Source organism: Salminus brasiliensis, chromosome 5 (genome assembly GCF_030463535.1).
Source record: "Salminus brasiliensis chromosome 5, fSalBra1.hap2, whole genome shotgun sequence".
Classification (NCBI taxonomy): domain Eukaryota; kingdom Metazoa; phylum Chordata; class Actinopteri; order Characiformes; family Bryconidae; genus Salminus; species Salminus brasiliensis.
This window is the reverse complement of record NC_132882.1, coordinates 27,290,226-27,317,561: the sequence shown is the minus strand read 5'-3', so window position 1 is coordinate 27,317,561 and position 27,336 is coordinate 27,290,226. Positions and strand designations below refer to the sequence as shown.

General features: G+C 41.2%; 1 protein-coding gene across 1 annotated transcript; it reads right to left on the bottom strand.

Annotated features, from left to right (window-relative positions):
• Positions 1-13,423: 13,423 nt before the first annotated feature.
• On the bottom strand, positions 13,424-25,374 carry top1mt (DNA topoisomerase I mitochondrial). The gene is made up of 14 exons (XM_072680029.1): positions 25,231-25,374; positions 24,437-24,552; positions 24,231-24,352; positions 23,328-23,450; positions 22,996-23,183; positions 22,422-22,566; positions 21,802-21,945; positions 20,543-20,725; positions 20,308-20,376; positions 18,552-18,666; positions 17,880-18,007; positions 15,633-15,727; positions 14,904-15,053; positions 13,424-13,691 (listed from the first exon to the last, which is right to left on the bottom strand). Exons 1-14 carry the CDS (start codon positions 25,338-25,340, stop codon positions 13,589-13,591), a joined length of 1,791 nt encoding a protein of 596 aa, XP_072536130.1. The 5' UTR covers positions 25,341-25,374; the 3' UTR covers positions 13,424-13,588.
• Positions 25,375-27,336: the final 1,962 nt, after the last annotated feature.

Genomic DNA, 27,336 nt, shown 5'->3' with positions numbered 1-27,336 from the left:
ATAAGCACAAACACACACACAAAGAGAAAGACGAAAACCCGCAGGATTCTGCACAAAAAGCACTCGCAAAGCGAAGAATCTCTGTTAGCCGGAACGACACAGGGCATCTGAAGAGCATTCAGCCTCTACAAGGTCATGCACAATGCACAATTGTTAGGACTGAATGATTGGCTACATCTTCACCTTCCTCTTTTGTTAAGTCTTTACCTACAAACTCGAGAGTCCAGAGCAGATCTGTGTGCGTCCTTCACCACACTACTGTTATTAATTCAGTCCTTGTAGCAGTTGTGGAAAAAAAGAGGAAGAAAGGACGCTGCAGGACATGGACAACTATTCAGATGCAGTGAATACGCTTTTGAGGCCAGCATGCATTTTTGGATAGCTCTGGAATCAACACAACCTTTAGCTTTAGTGAGCCTATGGCTAAAAGAAGGAGGAGGCTATACGGTCATAGTAGTTATAGAACAGATTCCTACACTCAGAAAAAAGATATTTTCAATTTCTTCTAAAATGCTGTCAAGTCATTCAAGCAGTGTCTAAGGTACTCTCCCATCTATAGAATTTTTGCTCTTGGAGCAGTTTTGGTTGGCCGGCCACTTCTGCAAAGCTTCATCGCTGTTCCAAGTTTTCTCCATTTGGAGGTAATGGCTCTCACTGTTCTTCACTAACGCTCTTTCTCATCTTGTGTCGGATTTTTCTTCTGATTGCAGCATTGTGGGCTGCTCGCTGAGACCTTTTAGCCTGCCTTACATTACTGGAAAGGATCCATTCAGTTTGTTCAGTACAACTTATGGGGAAATTCTTTTTTCACCCAATAAAGACAAATGGAGTTATGTAATAACTAAAAGTTTGGGAGAAGGACCACGCCCAAATTCCTCCCCTCTGATTCTCGTAAAGCCCCCCAGCATTGAGCTGTGGAGCAGTGGAACTGTGTTCTCTGGAATGATGGTTGGCGCTCCATCCAATACTTTTGGGATGAGTTGAGGAGTTGGGGATGAGGTGGGGTGGTGATCATCCAACATCCTGACCTCACTAACATTCTTCTTGTTGAATGCAATCAAATCCTCACTGCAATGTTCCAAATAAACTCTTTTTTATTACCTTTGATTTCGGAAGAAACAAAGAATGAGCAGGTGTCCCGACACACTTGTCCATAAAGAAACTTGGGCTTATGGGTTCAGTCTCTGGTCACTGTCTTTAGAATTTGCTGTTCTCTTTGTGTCTGGGTTGGTTTCCTATGGGTGCTCCGTTATTTCAGGCAACTGTGTTAAGTAGCTTCTAAGATATTCTCCCATTGATACTATTTTGTCTAATTCCAAAGGTGGAATCAGGAACGCTGACCTGAGGCGAGCGAGTTGCTTACTTTAGATGTTTGGCTGGGCTCTTTTGTGACTTCCTGGGACTTCCTGTTTTCCTTGCACCTCCCAAAATCACATTAGCTGTCTCCCGAATGGTGACCTATTTACTCTCCACTACATGCAAAAATCCAGATCACTGTATAGTAGAGCACTATTATAGAAAACAGAATTTCACAAGGTCCACAAGGACATTTCAGTTATTTTATTTGCATGTGTACATTCATTTTTCTGGGTCACAACCAAAATGTTTTCAAGGTATGTCATTAATAATCATTAATATTTTTTATGATAGGACAAATGACCCTATGCAATCAGAAAAGTAAAAAAATATATAAATATTACATTGCAAGCAATGGAAGCAGTGTAACTACGCAAACATACAAGCAATAAGCAACGCAGCATCACAGCATCCCTTTTCCAACAGCAGATCTATGTACAGGTATACTGCAAAACTATGTACAGTTAGCCAGGTTAACTGGTACATGGAGGAGTTGAATCTCCCCAGCAACTTAAGCAGCGAGACCTGTGTTTGCTCAGTTGCACAGTGAGCTATCAAGTCCTGGTAAAGGGCCTTGATGTCAGTGTTGGAAAATTCGCTCAATTTGGCAGGAAACAGCCTAATCTGGCAACACTGGTCCATAAACTTTCTGAACGTTTGCCCTTTCTTAGAGAAGCTGCGCATGAATCTTCAAACAAAACAACACGATTGATCATGGATGTTCTATATCCGTTTAGTGTACATCATTCGTGCACTATATATTACACAGCTATTGTAGGTGAATTAGCCATGCTGAACTGCCCTCAGGTGTGAGTAAATTAGGGTGTACTCCGTCATGGACTGTCACCTTGTCTAGGGGTATTCCTGCCTTGTGTCCCATTATTCCATGTAGACTTCGGACCCGCTTTGACCCTGACCAGGAAAAGGCGGCTGAGTAAACAGGTGAATAGATTTGTCTTAAAGGGGGCATTGCATAGTTGCTAAATGGTTTATGTGTAGCTCTAGGAAAATCCTTCAACTTTATAGAACCTTCAAATTAATTCAAAATATTCTTCAAGGTCTTCCGAGTGGTATAGCTGTCTAAGCATTGGCCCTGACGTCTGGAGTTCGCTGATTTGATTGCAGATGGTGCCACAGCCATCTGTGGCCAGGAGTCCAAGAGAATAATTGGCCTTGCTCTCTCAGGATGACCCTCCCTTTCCCCCATCACTCAGTGCGAAGGTAGAGCGATGAAACAGAATGGGCTGTTTCTCCAAAGGATCTTGCATTAGCAGCATTTTGAAAAGATTTGATGTGACTATGAGGAAGCACACGCATGCCTTCACCCTTCCACTGTACTATATGATAGGGTGAGCCATAACTAGTCAGTGAAAAGCAAATTATGTGGAAAATTTGGGAAAGGTTCTGCACTCATCACTCCAAAGAACTGTTCGGAATCCTTGTTTTTAAAGAAGAGGGTAGATAGAACTGTGACCCTCTCAAACATCGTGCAAGCCAAACTAAAAAAAAAACCAGAAAGACCAAAGAGGACAGACAGTTCCTACCAAGGCTCAAAAAAGATGTGGTTGCATTTGTCAGGTCTGTGTCCAAAGCACCCTTATAATTCTCAGACGTTATTCTCAATGGCAGCTGAGCACCCCCAGCCTCCATCCCAGCCTCAGCATGGCCCTAATCCTGCTGCATTCCTGCTGCTTGAGCCGGGATACGCAGGAACGGCAGGCAAATATTCGGCTCATTCAACTCCACTCCAGCATGATGTCAGAGCCTGAAACCTTCCCCTATTCACCAAACCAAATGAATTTCAGCCAAACTAAAGTGCATCTTTAATTTTGGGCTTCTGGCTATTTTGACTACAGGTTGTTGGCATCGTGGTTATTGTCTTAACCCTGAGAGATCCTCGGCTGCAGTAACTGTTTAAGCACTTTGTTTAAGCCTACTCCTGACTAAATGTCACTATAGCTACATATCCCACCAGCTCCCCTCCTAAAACGCATCATGGCGTGAATAATTCTTGGAGATCTTTTTCCAAACGACACATCTGCCTCTAATTGACATCCTTGCTGACTGTTTGGGAGCGCATTTTGCAATCATGGGTCAAAAGAACTTGTTTTATCAGTTGGTCTCAGTCTTCAAACAGTTGATCAGGGGTTTCCCTAGCTTGTTTAGAATGGAAACCTGCTGCCACACAGACCCTTTAAGGATAAGTTCTGACACCCCTGATTTACACAATGGTCCCATTAGTTATACAGAGAATGTGCCTAAATCCAGTCCTGCGGACCCCCTGCCCTCCACTTTCTCAAACTATTCCCAACCCTGACACACTTGATTCAGTATATCAGCTAATTATCAGAGCCTTTAGGAGAGTTGGTTTAGCAGCAGGCAATCCATGACACTGCAGGGTTTTGTGCGGGTATTCTCTGCTGTTTTCATAGCATATTAATGCATTCAACAATTTAGTTCCATTTTCTGTAGTTACATATAAAAAAAATAACACACACTCATATAGAGTGCCCTTTATAATATTTATAATGTGGACAAACACACATTTTTTCCTCCAGATACGCCCCTCACCATGCCCACCATGTTGAAATTACAACCCTGTCTTTACACAGGCCTCCTAATTTCAGGGCAAACTGTTCAGGACACATGGCTTCACAGGTGTTTATGACTCAGGTGTGCTCCATTGCTTCAGTAGTGCAGACATAAGATACTTAGGCTTGCTTCTAAGCTTTCAAGCACATTTGGAGTCTGTAGTTGCCATTATTCAACATAGGGACAATAGCTGTGTCAAATAAGCTCTCTTGTGCTGAAAAACAACAACAAACCATCAAACCTTATGGTTACCAAAATCAGCTGTGTAAGATATCATGAAGAAGAAAGAATGCACTGGTTTACTCATTAATAAGGTTAAATGACCAGTGGTAGGCCAATGAGGACCTCCAACGCCGATGGCAGAAGGATCTTCCTAATGGCAAAGAAAAATCCTTAATTGTCTGTTGACAGATCAGAAACAGCCTTCAGGAAGCAGGTGTTTATTTGTCAGCAGCTACTACCTGCAGAAGACTGTGAACAGAAATACAGAGGCTACAATGCAATATAAAATCCAGAATGACCAGATCAGTGTGCAAAAGTACTGAAAAGAGCTGCAGATATCTGGAAAAAAGATCTTATGGACAGATTAGACCAGGATTAACCTGTATCAGAGTAATGGCAAGAGGAAAACATGGAGACAAGATGGTACGTGGAACTGCCCACAATCAAATGCATACCATTTCATAGTAGTAGTGGGGTGTCATGGCTTGGGCATGTATGGCTCCCACAGGTGCTGTCACTTTTATCTTCATTAATGAGCTGCTGAAGGCAGTAGGAAAATGAACTCTGAAGTGTATAGGAACGTCTTATCCGCTCAATTTCCAGTAAATGCCTCCAAAGTCATTGGACAGCACTTCCTACAGCAACATAGCGAATATATTACTACGATGTTTTTTAAAGTGAGAAAAGGAAAATTCTTGCCGGTCACCTGATGTAAATTGCATTTTGCATGTGTTCCATATGCTGAAGAAAAAAACTGACTACTGCAACTCCCTCCTGGCTAGTCTTTCTAGGAGTGCCATCAGGCTCTTGTAAATGATCCAGAAGGCAGTGGCACAGCTTGTCCTCAATCTTTCTATGTTCAGCCTTCAACTCTTCCACTGTATTCTCATCTCTGGCGTCCTGATGCTGCCCACATCAGATTCAGACCCTGACTCTGGTCTACAAAGCCAATCAACCTGTCCCTCTATACCTGATGGCAATGGTCAAAACACGATCTGTACCTTGAGCCCTTCAAGCTTCAAGTAGGGCTCGACTTGACTTGATCCACCATTACCCAAGATGTATGGAAGAAAAGAATCTAGACCTTTTTCTGTACAGGTGTTCGCTCTCTTTTAAAAGAGTGTAAAAGCACTTACATCAGTGTATGTATAGTGTATGTATGTAGATGCTGAGCATCATGCATCGTGGTGTCCATAGGTATCCGTACTGACTTTTGGATTTGGCTTGATGTATGCCATATGGACAAAAGTATTGGGACACATGCTTATTTTTTGTTTCTTCCAAAATCAAGGATTTTTAATATTGTTTATCATGCTTTTGTTGGAGTAATTGTCTCTACTGTCCAGGTGAGTACAGTTTTGGAGCATTGCTGTGAGGACTTGATTGCATTTAGCAACAAGAGTGTTGGTGAAGACAGGATGTTGGATTATCACCACCCCAATCATCCCCAACTCCCTAACTCATACCAAAAGTACTGGATGGAGCACCAACCACCATTCCAGAGAACACGGTTCCACTGCTTCACAGCTCAATGCTAGAAGGTTTATAACCTCCCGCCCAGCCCACGCCTGGTATTACACATGGTGCCAATAGATTCATATTTATCTACTCCAGAGAGGGCTATTCTATTCAAGCTGTGTATGCATTTGCACGTCTCATTCAACAATTGAGTAGCTGAATGCAATTATTGCATTGCAATTATGCAGGTCAGTCATAAGTGACCAAAAACTGACTAAACTACAGATGAAACCTAAACCTATAGCTTAAGCAGCTGTCCCTGTACGAGGTTTAACTTCCAATCAAACCGTTTCTCCCACTACTTCTGTGCAGGGGGGGAAACCTGGCAGCACAGTGTCACTGCTTCAGCCCTTCATCAAAGCTGCTCTGCTAATCGTATGCTTTGGATGCATTTTCAAAGACTTTTTTGATTCTGAATTTGAAAGAACCTGCCTGCTCTGTTATGTCTCGTTACCTTCCTTATTTATTATCCACATGAGGACACTCCACCCATGGACACTCTGCAGCTTTCACTGTTTAATAATGGCTGTTTTACGATCATTTTCATGGACACAGATTTCAGTCTTGGACTAAATTTGTCAATGGGGATTAGTCACCACAAAACTGGACCTGCAGCTGCGAAGTCATCCAAAAGGCCTTCAGGCACATGACCAAGGCTAAGAGAGGAGCAGCTCTTTGTAGTCGGCAGTGGCTTTTCTGATCGTTTGAACGAACTCGACTAGCCTAGTAGATGCTTGAGTTCACAAGGTTTGCATTCACTTGAGTCCAACTGCTGTAAAAGACTCCAGCGATGTGTGGGATGTGAGGAAGCGTGACCTGGTTGCTATGGGGTTCTAGCCATAATGCAGGACTACATCTAAACAAAGAGGCCTCAAGTCTGTCCTGAAAAACGGTTTTGTGAGGTGTGGTGTTTTGCCAGAGCTCATCTATAATTAGAAAGTGTTTGTCTTTTGCGAGCTATTTTAGATAGTTTGACGTTAGTTTGAAGTTTTTGGACACCGTCATTTAGCTTAGTAAGATCTGAGGCAGTAGAAAGAAATGCTAGGTGTTTGTGAACAGCCTGCTGCAGCAGACTGAGTAACAGTATATTAGGCACAGTGTGGCTCAGATATGACCTCTGAATAAGCTCGAACAGTGATGTAATGTCAGACAACTGATTCTCTTCTGCGGAATGAGTATGATCAACTATAACACTGCGGTTCAGATTCCCACATGTGAGCGTTACAGAGCTTAAACCTGAGCTCGCACTTTCTGTGATGATAACACTATAATCACCTTAGAATTACCAACTGCACTGGATTCTAAAATAACCCAATACTTTCTAATACTAATGATGTTCTATGAGGAAAGCATGAAAACTGTTAACATCCAGGGGTTCTTTACGTTTGTATGGTTCTTTACATTGCCAAACTGATGTTTGACGTTTTTCTGGACAACCTCTTCCATTTAACTGTCTATCACTCTGAGGAGATCCCAGGTACTGGGAAAGTTTCTCCGTTTTATCTGCATGAACCCCAGCATTCTTCTGACTGAATACCCTGAATACTACCCTGAAGAGTTTTAAGGGTTCTTTGCATGGTTAAATGATCTTCGCATACCAGTAAAACCTCTTGTAGCTGGTTCCTTATAGAGCCTTTTAAAATGGTGGTATATAGCACCAAACAGGTTATAGATAACGGCTAAGTAAAGGTGAAGCCAACAATAAAATCATGTCTTTCATGAAAGAGAATGACCAATAATTTGCATATCGGTACTTATTTTAATTACATCATACATGTGGCATCTTTGACCCTCTGAGCTGAAAGATACAAGCTGTACAGAGCTAGGATAGCAAGATTAGCAGAGGTAACCTGACCTTAGCATTTGTTTGTAAAGTCTGGCTGCCTTTCTCTGTGTAAACGTCAAGTCACATGTGATTTACTGTGGCTTTCTGTGGTCTCCATATGACTTTAATTTAATGTAGCGTCATGAAGCACTCTTGTGTGATCCTCAATCACAAACAGTGGTTTCCAATTTTTGGGTGCGGCGCTGCACTGCATGTCCAGTGTGTGACTGGCTTTGCGTTACAATGTGAATGAACCATAAAACCTTAATCTAGCTTTCTCTCTTCTCTCCTCTCCCTCCCTCTTGTCTGGTGCGTACAGATGGGATGACTGGGTCCACTTCCTGTATCCATCGTTTTGAACTAAATGCCCTCATTTTGTAATTGCGATTTCATGACATTTCATCAAATTCTGAAGCAGCGGAAACACTGATGTTTTTCCTTCTGTTACTATCGTGCTTTGAAACTGCTTAGAAAAATCTATTTACAATAATTTACCGAAACCAAAACTGTTTTTTGTCTTCTCCAGTAAAGTCACAGTTTTAGAGGTATTGTTTTGATTGGGCAGCAATGAATCTCACACTGAGAGCAAAGCTCTCGAGGCCTGTTAACAGCGGCAAAAGTAAAAAAAAAAAAAACTAAAACTGAAAGCAAAGGATTTCTGGCTGCTTTACAGATCAGCCACACTGAGCACAAGTCCTTTAAAAGACATGAATTTAAAATTCTCAGAGTAATGTCAAGTGCACCATGACATGAGAAACTCGCTCTCTCTTCGTGGCCAGTCCAGCAGGGGCTGTGCTACTTATAATTTCAAGCTGGGGGCAGAGCAATCTAAAGTCTCTTCTGCTCAGAGCAATTTCATTTACAAATGTCTCCATGTGCACAGAGACCTACGTTCAGAAGCTTCAGCTTCATATCACGCCATTCAGAAATGTGATTGCATCAATATAGAGATTTAAACATGATAGAGATTGAAATATATGACATATAGTGCCTTGCAAAGTATTGTAAACATTACAACCTCTATTTAAATGAATTACACATTTTAAAATCTGAATTCACCCCCTTTGCTATGAAGCTTTGCTATGAATTTAGGTGTTGCATAATCTGCCAAAATATACACACCTTTTCTGAAAGGCTCTAGAGGCTGCAACACCATTGAGCAAGAGGCACCACTAACCAAACAACACCATGAAGAACAAGATGATCTCCAAACAAGCCCAGGACAAAGTTGTAAAGAAGTGTAGAGAATGTCAGGGTTGGGTTATTTATATAAAAAAATATCCAAATCTCTGATAATCACCCAGAGCATCATCAAATGAAAAGAATATGGTACCACAACAAACCTGCCAAAAGAAGGCCGCCCACCAAAACTCTCAGAGCGAGCAAGAAGGGCATTAATCAGAGAGGCAGCACAGAGACCGAAGGTAACCCTGAAGGAGCTGCAGAGTTCCCAATCAGAGACTGGAGTATAGAGCTGGGCTTTATGGAAGAGTGGCCAGAAAAAAGCTTTTACTTACTTAAGGAAAACGTCATGCCTGGCCCAAAACCAACACCTCTCATCATCCCAAGAACAACATTCCCACAGAGAAACATGGTGGTGGCAGCATCATGCTGTGGGGATGTTTTTCAGCAGCAGGGACTGGGAAACTGGTCTGGGTCGAGGGGAAGATGGATGGTGCTAAATACAGGGATATTCTTGCAGCTGTAATTGCCACTAAAGGTGTCTCTTCAAAGTACTGACTTCAGGGGGGTGAACAGTAATGCACACTAAAGTTTTCTGTTATTTTGTCCCATTTGTTGTTTGATTTACAATAAAAAAAAAAAAGTTCAGTGGCTCGTAACTATCACTGCTAATTTGAGCGAATGTCATTGGCTCCATTTCCAAAATCATGCTCTAATTCCACCTTGCAATTCGGACATAACCGACTCCTTAGTGCCATAAAACGTAAATAGGGAGCCACTCTGATCACAGCCCTGGTTTATCTCTACAAGTTATCTGACTGCACTACTTGCCCCCCATAATAGCGCATTTACCTTTAAAAACACCCAGACGGAACTGTGAATAGAAGCTGTGCCCTGCAGATTCTGCAGCAAGGAATTTTCATATCACCTGAGTACTGAGTACAAGCCTGACATCTCCTCAGCACAGAGCATTTATCCATGAACCCGGACGTCCGAGCCAGCACAGCGCCTGAAGCTAGAGCTCAGAGAGAGATCAGGCCTTCAAACGCAGACTAAACAAATCTACCAGTGACCGACTTACAACCTCAATTGCGAATTGGATAGCTATGGACTGTAGACCAATTTTGATGGTAGAGGACATTTTTCAACATTAACATTTTAATATAACATTAAAGTCATTATGGCTTTTAGAAAAACGTTATTTTGTGGAGGTGGGGTAATGCACTATAGGCCCCTGTGGCGCGGCCTAAGACTTTGGCATCTGTTTTCCTTACATTACTTTTATACTTTAAGTCGTATTGAAACCAGTATTTTTACACTTTTACTTGGGTAAAAAGTTTAAGTTGATACTTCAATTTTTTTCTACACTTCTACCTGAGCAATGAATGTGAATACGTCTGACACCTTTGGTCAGCACTGGCATCTGTAAGCTGTTGTAATAGAGCCGAGAAGTCAGAGAAGACGTGCTACTCTTCACCCTCCTAGTGCTGGGGGCATTGCTAGTGATAGGGGGAGTTCACCGAGATTTCGGGGCATTTCCATAAAAATTTGATTGCATTCAGCAACAGGAGCATTGGGGATCCCCAACTCTCCAACTAATCCAAGAAGTATTGGATAGAGCACCATCATCCTAGAGAACACAGTTCCACTGCTTCACAGCTCAATGCTGGGGGGGGGTCTTTATACCCCTCTAGCCAATAGGTTCATGTTTAAATCTGCTCCATAGTCTCCTATTGTATTGCCAATACCTGTGCCACCTTCTTTGAAAAATATGGTTTTACATATCAGGACATAAAGCACAAAAAACAAGTACACTCTTCCTGCTTCCATAGAAATTAAGAGGGTAATCAAATTCCCTTAATTTATTCATCATTTGCGCAATTCTTTTATGATGTGTTATGATGTGTGTGCTTATAGGGCCATATATCAGAACAGCTGCAGACTGTATAGGCAAGCTCAGGCCCACTGCCGCCAGCTGGAATATTAAAGTGAGCAAGTTTTAATGAATTTACTGTGTAAGACAGGAAACTCAGTGGGGTAAAACCTAAAGCCCACAACGCCGAATTCGCCATGCCCAGCAGCCCGTTCCATGTCAACAAACCATACTCATAAGGCAAGATCCCCCTGCTTAGACATGCTGCCCCTTCAGCAAAAGAATAAGCTTCCAACATTGATCCTGAAAGCTCAGCCGCTCTCTACTTTCTCTTCAAACATAACCCAGACTAATTCCATCACCCATATTCTTACACTTTTAAAAAACTGACAATGTACTAATGACTAGTGTGACTCACATTTTTGTCATCCTACACTTTTCGCAGACTGCTCATAGGTCACACTACTTGATTAAGACCTTCTTGCGACACAATTTGTCCAAACATATCTGGACTCTGCTCTGCTATTTAGTGTATGCAGTTAGTTTGTGCAGCTATCGCTGTCAAAGCGCATTCAACTGTGCACACACAGCTTGTATAATAGCCATAGAAAAGCATTGCCAAATGAATGGGACAATCTGGAGCAGCTGTACATGAGCCTAAGGTCACCATGCTCAATGCCAAGCTAGAGGGGTATAAATCCCTCAGCATTTGGCTGCAGAACAGCGGAACTGCATTCTTTGGTGGCGTCTCATCCAGGACCTTTGGGATGAGTTGATGGGGTGTTTGTGATCCAAGGGCTGGATTCAAAAAGGCTCTCCTACGAAAAATCACACTAATCTTAAGATAAACACGAAGAAGTTCAGAAGAATGGGCCTTATTCTCCAGTGTCTTTCTGAGAATTTAGACATCGTTCGCAGCACCGTTCGCAGCTATGCTCTTCTAATGATGGATCCCTTTGTCTACTAATAAAGAAAACAGCATCAGAATCCTGGTGAGAACAGAGGAAGTGTTTTTTTTTAGGAAGGAATTTACCTTTTAACTCAATTTCTGTATATATTGTTTTAGAGTCCCAGATTGTTGTCCCATCCTTTTAGGTGGTGTGGCATCACCCCTGATTCTTAAGTGCAAACACCATCAAAATGCAGCATAAGTTGTGTTTTTCAGCTTTTCCACCAGTGAAAACAGTGAACATGAAAGAACAGCTGATGTGCTTCTCTTTCTAAATCTGTGTAGTAGAACCTTTCAACCATCTGTTATGTACAAACTTCTGCTAAGGTTGAAATCATGACAGAACATCAGATAATATAATACAGTTGTTTGCTGAAAGACGACAACATGCACATTAGGTCTGGTTGATGTGTTACATAAACAAAACCTTGGACTAAAGCCAATTATGTGCAAATTAAATGACAAAACGCCCACACTGTAGATTGGATGGCATCTCTTTTTTTTTGGTCTTTTACGTATCGACAGTAAGCATATAACTCATTTAAGAACTCATTTTTCCTCAGACTGAAACACCCTGGTTTTTCTTTCATGTAGGGCCTGTGGAAAAACAGAGCTCCGTTTTGACTGGCGGTTTTACATCACACAAAGCTGCATAGCATAGCTTTGTTTTTAGCCCTGTAACACAAACGTGAAATTATTTTTCATAATTATTCCCAAACCTTACTGGATAGGGTTGCTGTCCTCTCGGGCTGGTTGGTTAGCATTTTTTTTTTTTTTCTTAGAGCTGTGCCTCCCAGGGTTGATTAGATTTAGCGCTTAGCCTAGCTTGGATACCTGCAGCCACTCTTCTCTGTGAAATGTGCTTCCCATGGTCAGCTAGACCCAAAGGAAACATGTCTTCTCTTTGTCTGAGGAGAAATAAAGATCTCAATATTGTTTCACCGCTTTCTGAAATCTTTCTCCTAAACCCCTGAGACCTCTGAGACGTGAGATCTTGAGCTTCAGCTTGTCTTATAAGAATCTGAGACTGAGGCGAGATCAGTCTGACCAAACTGAGATTCAGCCACCTGAGAGACAATTTTGACCAAAGTGAGAAAACCCCAGGGTTGTTTCTCAGGAGCTGAATCAGAGTGAATCACAGTCTCACATTGGTTTCAAACAAGACGTTTCTAGAGGAAACTATGAGACGTGGAAGAGATTGCACCTGAAATATTACTTTAATCTGAGGAGTTAGCTTTTAGCTTAGCACGGATACCCACTTGCTTACATATTCTGCCAAGGCGGCATTTTACTGTGTCGCTGCTTTACATTTGCCTCGAAAGACCAGCGCTAGCGGCTTTGTTTACGTAACTAAAATGAGCAAAGCTAAGAATGAGTCTGTTTTACAGCTCTGTTTTAGTTATGCTGGATTTTCTTTTCAATGAAGACACAACAGTGTTTGAGGTTCACATTATGTCATTTCCATGTTCTGCGGTCTCATTACTCAACCATGCCAAGATATAAACAATTCTCCAGTCTGGGGCCCCTTTTAAAATGATAAACCTGCGTCACACTGACCAAATTTCAAAGCGCTCCCTGGTCTCTGAAGACTGTACATCATTAGCAAGACAAACCTGCTGCAGATTTGAGCATGATGTTAAACTGAGAGGACTGAAAACTAGAGTGAGCAACTCACCGTCACAATAGTTAAATAATTCTCTATGTAATATTTTGCTTTTTGCAGAATAGACAAAAATCTGAGAAGTAGAACTCGGATGAGAAGTAGTGGGATCATACTACAGCTGCTTGGATTTATGATCCACGCATCTCTTCAATGAAAGGAACAAACAAAAAAAAAAAAAAAAAGAAAAAGAAAGAAAAAGCAAACGACCTTCAGCTTCAGCTCATATTTTACTACACCAACAAATCCAACACAAAAGACACATCATCTTATCCGTAATATATTAACTAAATCTGGCAAAAAGACAACACATGAAAACGTGGCTGTTCAAGTGGTCAAAAGAAAGTTAAAGAAAAAAAAAAATCCAAAACAAAACAGCAGCAAAGGAAAGCACATCATCTTCTGTGTGTGTTAGAACTGGAAGTTTTCATCCGTCATGTCGATGGCCCAGGCGAACTTGGCCCTCTGAGTCTTGTTGTAGATCTTCTCCACTGGAACATTATTTTTCTTACACCTGCCGGTGCAACATTTCTCTGATCAGAACAACTGAAAAGCCAGAGCGAACAGTCAGCCCTTCTGAGGGGCCGGGCAAAAGCACAGAGGCAAGGAATCCTATTGAGCACAATGTGAGCGTGTGGACCTCAGGTCACTGTGTTAGCTGAATATCCATTACTGTGTTTGCAGAGAGCAGAGTATACTAGCAAACAACAAGCATCAGTGACTGTGTGTGGTTTAGCATGATAAAGTGCTTGCAATACTGCTTCTTAGCCCTGACCGCAAAACAGCCAGCTACAAACAACCATTCACAGACAGACAATAAGAGTAAACAAAGCAATTACAGCTTCAAAACACATGAGGGTTTCTGGGTCTATGAATTTAAAGGGGAAAGCCTGTCTCCACCCCCTTCCTGCTAATTTGCAGCAGATGTGGCGTGGTCTCCACTTTGCTGTTCTGAAATAACAAGAGTGCCCCTTCAGGGTCCTTCTGTTAAATGAACTGCATTACGTCCAGGATCCCCGAGAGCATATCTTATGAGCTAATTACTTTTCTTTCATTCTAAACCCATGCATTATACACAAACACATGTGTGTACAAGGAATACGGTGAATTAGCCTAATGTAGGCCATTTTTTGCATTTCAGACTTCTGGAATATATTGCAATATAAAGCCAGTAATAAAAAAATGATATGAATGATAGTGTAAATATTATATATTGATCACAAACATATCAAACATCCTGATAATAACTAGCAGCTTGTTTTCTTTAAAATAACATTTACGATGGCCTTACATGGGGTGCTTGTTACTCCACCCTAATCTAAGGTTTGAGACATTTTAGACATTTGATTTTGATCACATGCCATCACAGCTCGAGTAAACCCATAGTTTTACTGTCTTTTATTTATTTAAGGAAGGCCTACAACAGTGGAGCGGTATAATGGTGCTTACGTATCCCACATTATGGCCATTCACCCTATAATTTCATAATTATTTTCTTGTTCCATCAGTTACATTACTGGCTTGATGCTCTTAATGTCTCATCAACAAGCTAAACTCCATGCCTTCAAGTGTAAGAATTATACATTCTCAAATGTCTTTGTTTTTCCCTTTTTGCTGTTTCAATAGAAAATGCTATCCTGCCAACTACCAGCACAAAACCCCAGGCAGCAGAGAGTAGAAGTGTGTTACATGGGAGATGGACATGAGTGTGTGTGTTGTGCTTTACCAGGCCACAGAGATGCGGGGGTCGAGGTAGTTCAGCTTGGAAGTGCCTAGAGCGATGACCTTGTTCTCCTCTCGGTCAGTCTCCTGCAGCTGGAGCTTCTTCAGCTGCTCCAACAGCCTCTTCAAAGCCTTCTCCTTCTTCTCCACCAGTCTGACAGATAAAGAAGCAAGAAAGGGATCCGTTTTCAGACAAGGAAAACAGCTCAGGAGCGATATGAGCAAGCATTATTAGATTAATAAGCACATTCAATGTTAGGAGCTGAGTGGTTCCTTATGGGCACAAGATATATTAAACTTTTTTTTTTTTTTTTACAAAATTTCTGCACACATTCATAAATAAAATAAACAAAATTCTAAATTCAAAAGCTGTAGCGGTACACTTGAAACATATCTGCATATTAATCACAAGTGTGGTTTCTGGGAAATTTTTACAAACGGAGATGACGTTAACCAGCCGTGTTGTGTTCATTCCTCAGCTGTATTTCAAATCGAACATATGCGAGCATGTTTTTGCTCTGGATTAATCAGAGGTTGTTTATTGCTCCGCTTCTTTGAACAACCCCTTAGCCCTTGACAAGTTTGAATATTTAATGTTGTTTTTACCAAAAAACATGTCCAAAGGCTGCTGCCAGCTCAGACAAAACATTCAACAGACTAACCTTGAATCAGGCCCAAAGACATGACAGCCACAGAGCACACAATGGTAGTGATTTTACTGCTGATTTCTTACTTCTTCGACTTCTCCGATGGACGCTCTTTGTGTGCTTTCTTTGCTTGTTTCAGCTCCTTTTTGGCCTTCTCCACTTCCTCCTTTTTCTTTTTGATCTGCAGTAACAAATAAAAAAAACCATCCTAAGCAACTTCACAAGGTTACAAGAGGAACAGAAAACACACACACACACAGATTAAAAAAGAAGAAGAAGAAAAAGCAATGCTGGTCCATCCTAATGAGCTAATGACAATACATGGATTATTCACCATCAGCTGATGCTAATAACTATTGTACTGTAGAAACCTTTATAACTTTATGTATAGCCCAGTGTGACCTGAACTCTGAATTTTAAACCATTTCTTATGTTTTTAATAATTAGATATTGATCAAAAAACAGTTTTGGTTAAAGGTCAATTCTGGTTCATAGTACCAGCTTGCAACTGTTAATTGTGCACCATCACATTTCTTCAACATGAGAAAGCCCACTCACTCACTAACACTCATTGCTGAATGTAATCAAATCCTTACAGCAATTGTAAAAATCAGGAAGTCTTCCCTGGACAGTAGAGACAACTGAATTGCTCCAACAAAAGCAGATCACCCCCCCCCCCCCCCCCAAAAAAAAAAAAAAAAACCCTTGACTTCAGAAAAAAACACTAAATGAGCAGGTGGCCAAATACTTCTTTTCAAATGGTGTGTGTTCTGTGGGGTCCGGCCTGCCAGCATTCTTAGTAGCTTTGTCAGTTAAGCTTCTTTTTTAGCTGTTCTGTTTATGGAATTATATATGGTTTTGTGCTATACACAACACCCAAGATTTGACTGCATGTAAGCTGGTGTTTTATTTTTACGACCTCACCCTGTATAAAAGTAAAACATGCCTAAAAAGTGTCCATTAATGGAAAGCCATCTTGACCTTGGCATAGCTGAATAAATAATTATATTATTTAATGATTTATAAAATAAAAAAAAATACATCATTATATTTCCAACCTGTAAACTTACACACATCCAGTCCACTAGTGAAAGCTTTCAAAGCTCAAGGCAATGACCACTAGTGTAGCAAATGGAAGTGAGGCTAAAAAGGCTAAAGGCTAACATTAGGCTGACCAGAGAAGGGCAAATGGCAACTGGTGCAAGAGCCTCTGCAATTATTTACGTGCCGCAGAATCGTGTCTGTGGAGCATTTTTTTGTTTTGTATTTGTTCTTGTTACAGTCCTAAGGTACTCTATAATAGGCTAATGTTATGTTTATGTTAAAAAAAAAAAAGAAAAAAAAGGGGAGCTCAATTTTTTCCACAAACCCAAAAAGAAAATCATTAAATCTGAGGCAAAATAACAGTGTTCTAAACTGCATTGGAGCATTTTTTTAGAGTCACATCCTTACTATTTACATATTGAAGGAAAAATAATTATAAAGAAACCGCCTTTATAAATCATTAGAAGTGTTAATTGAAAAGTTAATCTGCACGAGTTAATATTGATAGCAGAAAATCTGTGGGTCCTTAATAACATGAGGTTATGGGATGGGCTCTGCCTACAAACAAGCGTCAAAATTCACTAGTGGTATGATAAACGACAGGTCCGACAAACCGTTCCAGTGCTGCCTCTATTTTACCGGTTACATAACTGTTACATAGTCGCTGGCTGAGTAATAGCACCTAATGTTTCAGCCTGATTTTCTCTTGTACTTTTCGAACCAAGCCTTCATCACACTGGGACTTACTCCTTCACTTCATACACTTGTCACTGTCACCACATAGAACACTGGGGGAAGATGCTGGTTCCAGGCTGTGCTTCAAAATCACAGATCACACTCAGGAGCAAGGAAACATCAGAACCGTTCAGACTCTAGGATCCAGCCCACATAGCTGCGTTTCTAAAGATACACCATGCAAAGGAAAGAGCTGACGCTAGATTGGAACACTCAGTCTGAGTAAACAGACACATGGAGCTCCAGTTGTTCAAAAGGTCCTTACAGAAAGAATCAGGCCAGGTTTCATCCCCCTACTTACTTCAGCTGGAACATCTACAATGCACAATTGATGTCCTAAGGATCGGCCTCAAAGTAACTTAGGCTTAAAAATGATACTCTGAGGATAATCATCTTCGGCGGAGGAGGGAGAAACCGTATACTGTGTGATGCATGATGCGACACCCGTCAGGAGAGACGTTATCTCACCTTTGCAACTTTGTGAATGGTCATAAAGCTCAAGTGATTAAGGATGTATTCCACTAAAGGAGGCTGCCCCGCAGATTCACTCTTACCTTCTGCTGTAGTAACTGCATGGATTTCTCAAACGTTTTGGGTGCTGCCCTCTGGTGGTTGCAGAGTATGGCCACAGCTCTGTTGGCCCGATTATAGGCCAGAATCTTTTCCTCCACAGTCATGTCATCTGACATTTATCGACATGAAAGATTAGCGTTGATGTCAGTTACATAATGTGGAAAATAAAGGTCAATGTTGTACTGCATCATACAAAACGACCTATAAACACAGCCATTACTGAATGATTTAAGGTACAAAGAGAATGCTAACGGCATTGTGCGCAGTTCTAGGAATGGTCTGAGCAATTTTCATAATGTATCCCAGTACTAGTGGAACTGCTGGATCAACATGGCAATTTATCCTGTTAAAACTTAACCCTCACTCAGCAAATATCCAGCTTGATAAATAACCTTACAAGACAAACAGGCCAAAAAATGCCTGTTGTTTTTGGAGAGTGAACACAAAGAATCTTTGTAGTACTCCAAATAAGGATGTTGTTTGGAGAGCCTTTAGCTACATAAGACCAGTTTCTATGACATCTCTGTTCATGACACTGATCATGAGATTGCTCCATTAATCCACACCATTGCACTGTCCAATAAAAACTGATCCTGTGATCTGACTTCTATGATGAGATTTGTCTCCTGTCTGCAGGATCTGTGCATACTAACCGATGGTGAGCTTGTTTAGCTGCTCCTGCAGGGTGGTGGAAGCGTTGAAAGTTCTGAAAACTTTTGCTGTCAATCCTGGCATGGCTTCGTTCAGCTTTTTATTGAGGTAGACTGTCTGCACAGAGTTAAGGTTATTCAGCATTGCACACAGGATCTACACATCTGGCGTATTCGCAAAGTATTGAGACCCTTCATCTTTAATCATAAATGGATTACAATAATTTCCTCCTTCATGAATCACTTTTACACATACTCAGAAAATGAATCACAGGTGCATCCTCCATGAGCGGTTTCTACAGCTTTATTAAAGTTAATCTGTGGTGCACATTCAGGTGAATTGACGTGTTTTGGAAAGGCCTCTGTTTATATAAAAAAGGTCCTACATCTGACAGTTCATTTTAGAGCACAACAACAAGACAAGATGTCAAAAGAACTGGCTGAAGAACCTTAGAGACATGGTGGTTTGAGGCACAGATCTGAAAGAGGGTTGGGAAACAGTTCTGCAGGTTTGAAGATCCATAAGAACAGGGGTCCTTTGTGGCACTACAAAGATCTGGCCGTTCTAGTAGAGTGATCAGACAGACTCCACTAACCACTCTCAGTAAAAAGCACATGGCGGATCACTTGTAGTTTGGCAAAAGGCATTTTAAGGCCACACAATTCTTTGGTCTGATTAACCATAGACAGAATTCTTTGCACATATCTGATCAAACATTATATTCATGCTCATCTACCACTTTATGATGCTATAGAGAAGATCAGGCACTAAAACCTTAACAGTATTGTTTACAGATACACCATATGTCCAAATGTTTGTGGACACCCCCTTCTAATGAATGCATTTTGCTGCTTTGTTGATGCATATGTGCAAATGCACATACACAGCTTGTGCAGTCCCTGTGGAGAAATATTTTCAAAACACTGAAGTAATAAAATATGGTCATGCTGCTCAGCTTACAGAGGACTACAGTAAAGCTGGTGTTTTCTCCAAGTTGGAGCATCAACCAGTACAGCACACAGGCTGTATTTTGATTACACAGGTCATGAAAATGGCAATTTAGTCATATAGTAACAGCACACGATACTAAACATTACATGTGGAGGAAACCAGGTACTGCGACTCGCCTGGCCAACTCTGCCTTTATGGTGAAGTGCAGTGCTGGTAGAATCATACTTTTTTTTTTAAACCATGAAGGACTGTGAGGCTTATCAGGATCAAGAAAAAAAATGAACTGATCCAAATGCTCAGGGACGAAGGTTCACCTTCCAACAAGACAATGACCCGAAACACACGCAAAGACAACACAAGAGTGGCTCTGGGAAAAGTCTGTGAAAGTCCTTAAGCAGCCTAGCCAGAGCCCAGACTTGAACTCAAGTGAACCTCTCTGGAGGGACCAGACAAACTGTCAGAGCGATGCTCCTCATCCAAACTGAAAGACTTTGTGAGTTTCTGCAGAGAGAAATGGGATAAGATCGCCAAATCCAGAAGCGTCAAGCCTGTGGCATCATACCCAAGAAGACTTAAGGCTGTAAGTGCTGCCAAGGACACTTCAACAAAGTGCTGAGAAGTGGTCGGAATGGTGTCTCTGCTGTATTTATGCATTTTGGAATGCTTTTTGCTGGTTAATGGAATGAACTCATGTTTCTCATCTTACTACAGGTCTACAACAAAATTGAGAAACTAAAAAGGATCTAAATACTTTTTGAACACAATAAATAATAAACAAACATGAGAAAAGCGAAGAAAAACACTTACAGAAATCCTGTCGAATAAGTCATCTTCTGGATTCTTGGATTCCATAAAAAGCTTCAGGTTTTTGAAAACCTAAACGCACAGATTACACAAAGCTCAATCAGTGGCAGTGCATTTACCTGCAATCACCAACCACATGCACAGCACCACACATTTAGAGTGGGGTACTTGACAGTATAGACAAACTCAAATCAAACAATGAAAAAAAAAAAAAAGTCAAAGTCTAGTCAGCACTCACTTGTTTCTCCACAAGCACTTTATTGTAGTAGCGAATGGAGTCTTTGCCCAGGAAGTCAAACTCCACCACATATTCCTGGTCGTCCAGGTGGCGGTGCAGGGTGATGTGCTCCACGCGAAGAGAACAGCAACCCACTGTGTCCGCTGTGTCATCATCCTTCTCATTACCAGCTCTCAGAGCAAGCTAAAAACATACACACTCTGATTTGCTTGAACAGGGAAAGCTGTATGAACTACAAACATACAATACTGCAGGTGTTCTGGCATTCAAAGAATTTTTTTTTTATAAAAAATAAATAAATAATAAAAAATTATTATATATACACACACAGTACAGGCCAAAAGTTTGGACACACCTCATTCAATGCGTTTTCTGTATTTTCATGACTATTTACATTGTAGATTCTCACTGAAGGCATCAAAACTATGAATGAACACATGTTCTTATGTACTTAACAAAAAAGGTGAAATTACTGGTTTCAGGTGTGCCTTATCAGGGTTAATTAGTGGAATTTCTTGCTTTATCAATGGAGTCATGAAAATACAGAAAACGCATTGAATGAGAAGGTGTGTCCAAACTTTTGGCCTGTACTGTATATATATAGCTTTTTGGGCTCAGAGTGGTCCAGCGGACTAAGATGCTGCCACTATGAACAGTCAAACTCGGTTCGAATCCTGGGTCATGCTGCCTGCCATCAGCGGCCTTGCTCTCTCTGTGTGAGTCTGTGAGGTCACTTCAGGGCGTCTGCATCAGTGTCAGCTTGAAAAGAGGCATGTGTCAGTCCTTACCTACCCAGTGTCAGGAGCATTGCATGTGAGGGGGGGGGGGCAAGAAGTGGCTCTAAAATTGGGGAGGAACACTAAACCACTGTATTTTTTCCAATACAAGTTAAGCATAGGTAGAAGAGATGCACTGATATTGGAACAACAAATGTCAATTTCCACATACATATCTCCCAATGCCAGTACTGATGCAACATGAACAGTAATTTTATTAATCTGGACTACATCTACCTAGATACAGTAGAACCGCAGGCCAGGGTTAAACATCCTGATCTTCTGAATGTTCATATTTTAATTATTTATGTTTGAGTTAATTGTTTTGTTTTTTTTTTGTTTTTTTTACTATGGTTCACAGTGAGGATCCATATGGCACAGATGCAGCATACAGGAATTAGGGTGGCAAACGCTGCTGTAGTTCTTTAAAGAGTCTTCTCTCCACCAGGCAATAACAGCATACCCAATGAGGAGATCATCTACCTTGTCAATGAAGTACAAAGCCACTCCTCGTTGTCTCTGTTTCATCTCACGAGCAGTCCAGGCCCTCCTGTACTCACTCCTGATTGAGTCCACTCTCAGTTTCAGCTTACGGGCGGTTTCATACTTTTGCCAGTCCTTCTCACCCTGCACAAAAAAATACCCCAAAACAACAATTCAGGACCTAGCTCAGGAATTACTCAACGTCTTGAGTAATTTCTATGATGGCTTGGTAGCTAGCTATGGTAAATGACATGGTTCTTTGACATACTGCCCATGAAACCAAACTGTATTAATGTTACTTTTCCAAACATGAGAAACAGCATTGCTGTACTTCTAAAAACAAATGAAACTCTGTGTTCCAGTACAGTGTAAAATAAGGTCTGAATGCAATCAGTGAAAAAGCTGCTGTACAGTGAAGAAGCTGCAACACTGTAGGTACAGTTAACCTAAGCATACTAATAACCATTTTGGAGAGGCTTGCTATAAAACTGGGAGTACCCGTTAATGTGATTCTATAGCAGAACCATTCAAAAATATTAATGTCAGATCAAATGTGAAAACACTGGATGTAAAGGCAAGAACAGGCTTTTTTTTTTTAAAGGAATGAACACAATCTTTACCTTGAGTTTGGAGCTGGGGTTGAGCATGATGTACTTGATATGCCCATGAATGTTCTCTACCCATGATGCCAGCCAGGTGACTGACGTATCATGCTGTACTCTCTTCCATCGGTGTCCTGCAGGAGGCTCTGGAACCTTTGCATCTCTAGTGAAGATGAAGAGCACGAATCATTTATTAAAAGAAAACGAAATAAAACGTTACTGAACCCTTGAGGCCAAATACCAACACTGGTGTCAATGCATCCTTAAATTACTTAAATAACCTGGGGAAAAAAACTTTGTCTGTTGTGCTTTTATCATCAAATGCTAATGAACAGGTACTGATTCTCTCCATTTGATGCACAGCTAGCGGCAGTACATTCACTCATACCCTGAGCTGCAGAATCACATTCTTGACTTCTGCACAGCTGATCTAATGTGAGAAACCTTGCCCAGCTATATCAGTCTAACAGTGATTGAAGTCCTGCCTGGATGAAGAACAGAACCCTGACCTACCTTGCATGAGGGGCTGGTGTTATAAAGTGCCGATCTAATTACTACATAGAAGTGCAGTCTATTGGGGGCTTTTACTTACTGGCTGCAGTTGATGATCACATCCTCAGGCTCCACACGTTTCTTTAGTTTGCCCATTTTAGGATGCTCCCCTCGCCCTCTAAACAGCCCTGGTGGCTCCAGACGGAAGTTGCCAATTTTCTCCTTATGTCCGTCCAGCAGACAGTAACCATACTCCTCTGTAAGTTTATTAGCTTCTTCCTTCAAAACCTGTGTGTTTGCATATGCATATGTGCATTACAACAGCACTGTATTGAAATGATCTATGTAGTCATGACTAAAACGTACTGATCCGCACACACACACACACACACACACACACACACACACACACACACACACACACACACACACCTGCTTTTCTTCTTTGGTCATGTTTTTCTTTTCCTCTGCTTTTTCCACAAAGTATTTGTGGATGTTGCTGAAATCACACTTGGAGAGTTTCTTGATCAGCTGTCTCTCATTTTCTGTCATTACCTGGAGACAAAACAAGCAGAATATTCACTTCTAAAACAGGGATGTCCCGAACTAAACCAGGGAATTTAATTTAATGAATCGTGGATCTGCAATTCTTAGCCTATTTCAGTTCCAATCCTTTGTTTTTAGAACTCAAGCGGAGTTCACTGATGGCTGTTATTCCCAGCCTACAGCGGTGGGGTGCACTCTCAGAAGTGGAGACTGCAGTGTGGAACATGACAACTTAACGTAATATCTGTGGTTCTAGAGTTCGGACTCCGTTTGAGCAGATTCTTCAAAACTGACAGGCATACGCCAATACACATTATAGAAAGACCGACCATGGCGTATTCATGACATTCATAACAGCAAAAAACAACCAGTATCAGTTCAGAGTGTGCAACACACACACACACACTTTATCTGCAGTGTTTTAAAGTAAATGGAGCTAAATGATCAGTGAGGAGAGTCAGACTGAATTATAATATATTAAACACACTATAAAACATCATTTTAAAAAGCAGTTACCAAACTCAGCCCAGAATCACATTATCTAAACTCTAAATTCACACAAATTAGATGATTTTACTACAATATTAATCATCACCACATCCTACTTAAAAATAGTGTGGCTATATTAGCTGTAGACGCACAAAGGATGGATGGAATCATCAATAAAAAAACTGAATCGGGGCACATTTACCCAAAACAGTAAAACAATACAGCAAACATGCTGTAATGAGTGGAGCACAGCAGAGGTGAGAGGTGAGCAGCACTTCACTTGGATTCATATCATCATACCTCTCTCCAATCAGTGAAGAAGTTATTTTGGAAAGTCTCCTTGGTGGTGTACTCATGGTCCAGCATCTTCGCATAGAAAGTTGCTACTTCCTCTGTTCCTAAGCTTAGTTTGACCGGCTCTCCTATAATAAAACAAACAACAACGATCAGCTCAGACAGCTCTAAAGGATAAGCAGGACTAAAGAATAAGGAGGTATGAAACTCACCATCGTATAAAAATGAGATATTGCTTGGTAAAGGTTCATATTCTGGTGGAAAGAGTGGTCCTTTATGCTCAAGAGTTTTCCACTTCTGACCATTGGAGAGCTTCCCTTCCTCCCACCTGCAGAACAGTTCATCATTATAAGTCTTTTTCCAGTGACAGTTCAGTTACAATGAAAGATACATTAAAAGAATTGTCACAATGGTGGTAATAAGTAACAGGGTTTGCAGCGTACACAACAGACCTACACAAGTCTGGCTGATCTCTATTTGGAATGAACTCTTCATACATTAAAAAAGCAAGCTAAAGCAGTCTGCCATAAAACAAACGGTCAGGAAATGTATTCGGGGCCATTTAAAGTAACAACACTCAATATGTCCAGCTTTTACAGGCATTTAACACTCCAGACATCTGGTTCTTTCACCACTACTACAGTTCAGACTCTGTAGGGTTCTCCAGAATTGGTATATTTCACATCAGTCCACTCTGAACGACAACATTCACATCTTAATTTAAGTGAATTATGCTGAAACTTTGAGAAATCAGTGGATTTCCTCTTTCAACAGACCAAACACAGCACAAATTTTGGAACTAGCTCAGAGGACTCTCCTGAGCCTGCTGCTCAGTTCTGCACTGACAGTTCACCCTCCTGGCTGATGGAGGACTCAATGAGGGAGTGTGTTTGGGTTATCTGTACTGCCTGAAAGGCTCATCAGAACTGCTGCTCTGATCAGAGAGTCTCCACTACAGCTGATCGACCCGCTGCGAGAAGCATTAGACACCGGCTGACTGACTGACCTCGGTATGAGCACCCTTTTAGCTGCCAGAGCAAAACTCCTGACGGAGTAAAAAACACACGCGTGTGTGTTACATTGGACAGAGTACCGAACCAGCCGGCTAAAAAACATCCTAACATTTTTTTCAATTAAAAATATAAAAACAAGCAGTGCACTAAACTCCACATGGAGCCCTGAACCTTCATCTCTGAAACTAAACACACTCGGGCTGTGTCCGAATCTAACACATGCTGCCTTCTCAGACGGTAGGCTGAGACAGAAAGGCACTCAGTGAAGCGAGTGGGCGAAACTGATGTTAAAGTGCTATATTTGTACTTTTATATACTTTACTGGGTGAAAACTGCTGAATGTTAATGCAAACACCGCTGCCTTCGTGATTCGGTTACTACAGAGCCCTTCGTCACTACACTACTCTACCCTACACTACCTCGTGAGCCAATTCAGGCAGCAAGGCACCGAGGCAGCTGCCTTCAGTTTTGGACACAGCCACACGAACACGAACTAGCGGTTACGGTGCTACACCCGCTAAGGTCCGACCGGGAACTGACGAAGATCTTCGGTTCCGCGCAACATGACTAGATTCTGAGTGAGAAAAACATGAAGAAATAAGTGTCTCAAATGTAAGGCCAGACCTTGTGCAGACGTGTCTTTCTGTAGATACTTGGACAGATCTTCAATATGCTACATTTTAAAGCCACTGCACCAAGTTTGCTTTTCAATATAAAACTCCTTACCACTTCCATTTACTTGCATCTTCCCCTGCTTTCTTTTCTTTTCTGTCTTTTGGGGTTTTCTTGTCATCGCCCACTTCTCTTTTGATCTTTTTGTTTTTTCCTTCATTGCGCTCTCTGCTGCGAGTTTTCCTTTTCTTCTCCTGGTCGTGTTTTTTGTCCTTCGTGGTCTGTTTTTCTTTTTTTACCTCAGTATTACTCCGGACTTGTCTGGAGTCAGAGATCGGCGCAAACATCTGCAGCTCATCTTCCTCCTCTTTTAAAGCCGTCACAGACGTGGAGCCATTTTCAGACCTTTTCGCTTTTGCCTATTCATAATCCAAGAGAATCAATAACAATGATAACAATAACAATCAATAAAAGTCTCAACTTCCTTTCTGAAATGAATGAAATCCATTTAAAACATTTACTTACATGGATTTTATCCTTCTTGTCACCAGAACTTTTACTGTTTTTTTCCTTCCAGTCATGTTGTGATCTGCGGAGAAATACACACAGGTCTCTCAGTTTTATATGAATATTGAATTACCACAGAACAGCCACAGACAGAATTAAATGTTTGCTAGACAGATTGTAATTTGGACGTGTGTCCTTGGGTTATGCTTCAGTGTGTGGGACGATTAAAATCTCAAACGTTTTTTGTCCAAAAGTATTCAGAGTATTCAGCTTAAATTCACCATTCCCAATGCCAAGTATTGGTTGGAGGGGTATTGAGCTACCCCCCAACATTGGGCTGTGGAGCAGGGGAACTTTGTTCACTCTCTCCAATACTTTCAGGGTGAGCTAGAGTAGATTTGAGTAGTAGTCACCCAACTTCAGTGCCTGACAGTGCCACTATTGCCGTCAGTACCTCACAGGTAGGATGATTCTAAGGGCCTGTGACTGACAGAGGCCCTAAAAATGTATTAACGTAGTATTTTGTGAGAACTGTTAGAGTTGTGAGGCCAAGTGTAATATTTTTTCATGGGGCCCAAAATCCCTGCCGGTGCCCCTGATCATTGGTGCTCCACAAATGACTACCTATAATCACTAAGAAATAAAAACCATTGACTGAACAGAAGGAACACTTATCAAGCAAATTTGCTTCATTGTTTGCATTCATGTGGTGTAAAATGTGTAAAAGAAAACAAGAATGGACATTTCATACCTACTCCCGTGCAGCTCAGGATCTTCTTGGTATATTTTCTTGTCTTTCTCCATGTGATTGTGGCTGCCTTTGTTGCTGTTACTGTTCTTCTACAAGTTATGCAAAAAGAATGAATAATGCATTGTATTTATTACATTATACTCCTAGACAAGCCAAAGGAGAAATGCAGGAGAGAAGGACAGCAGAGCACCTTGTGTTTGTCGGTCTCCTCCGTTGTCTCGTTTTGACC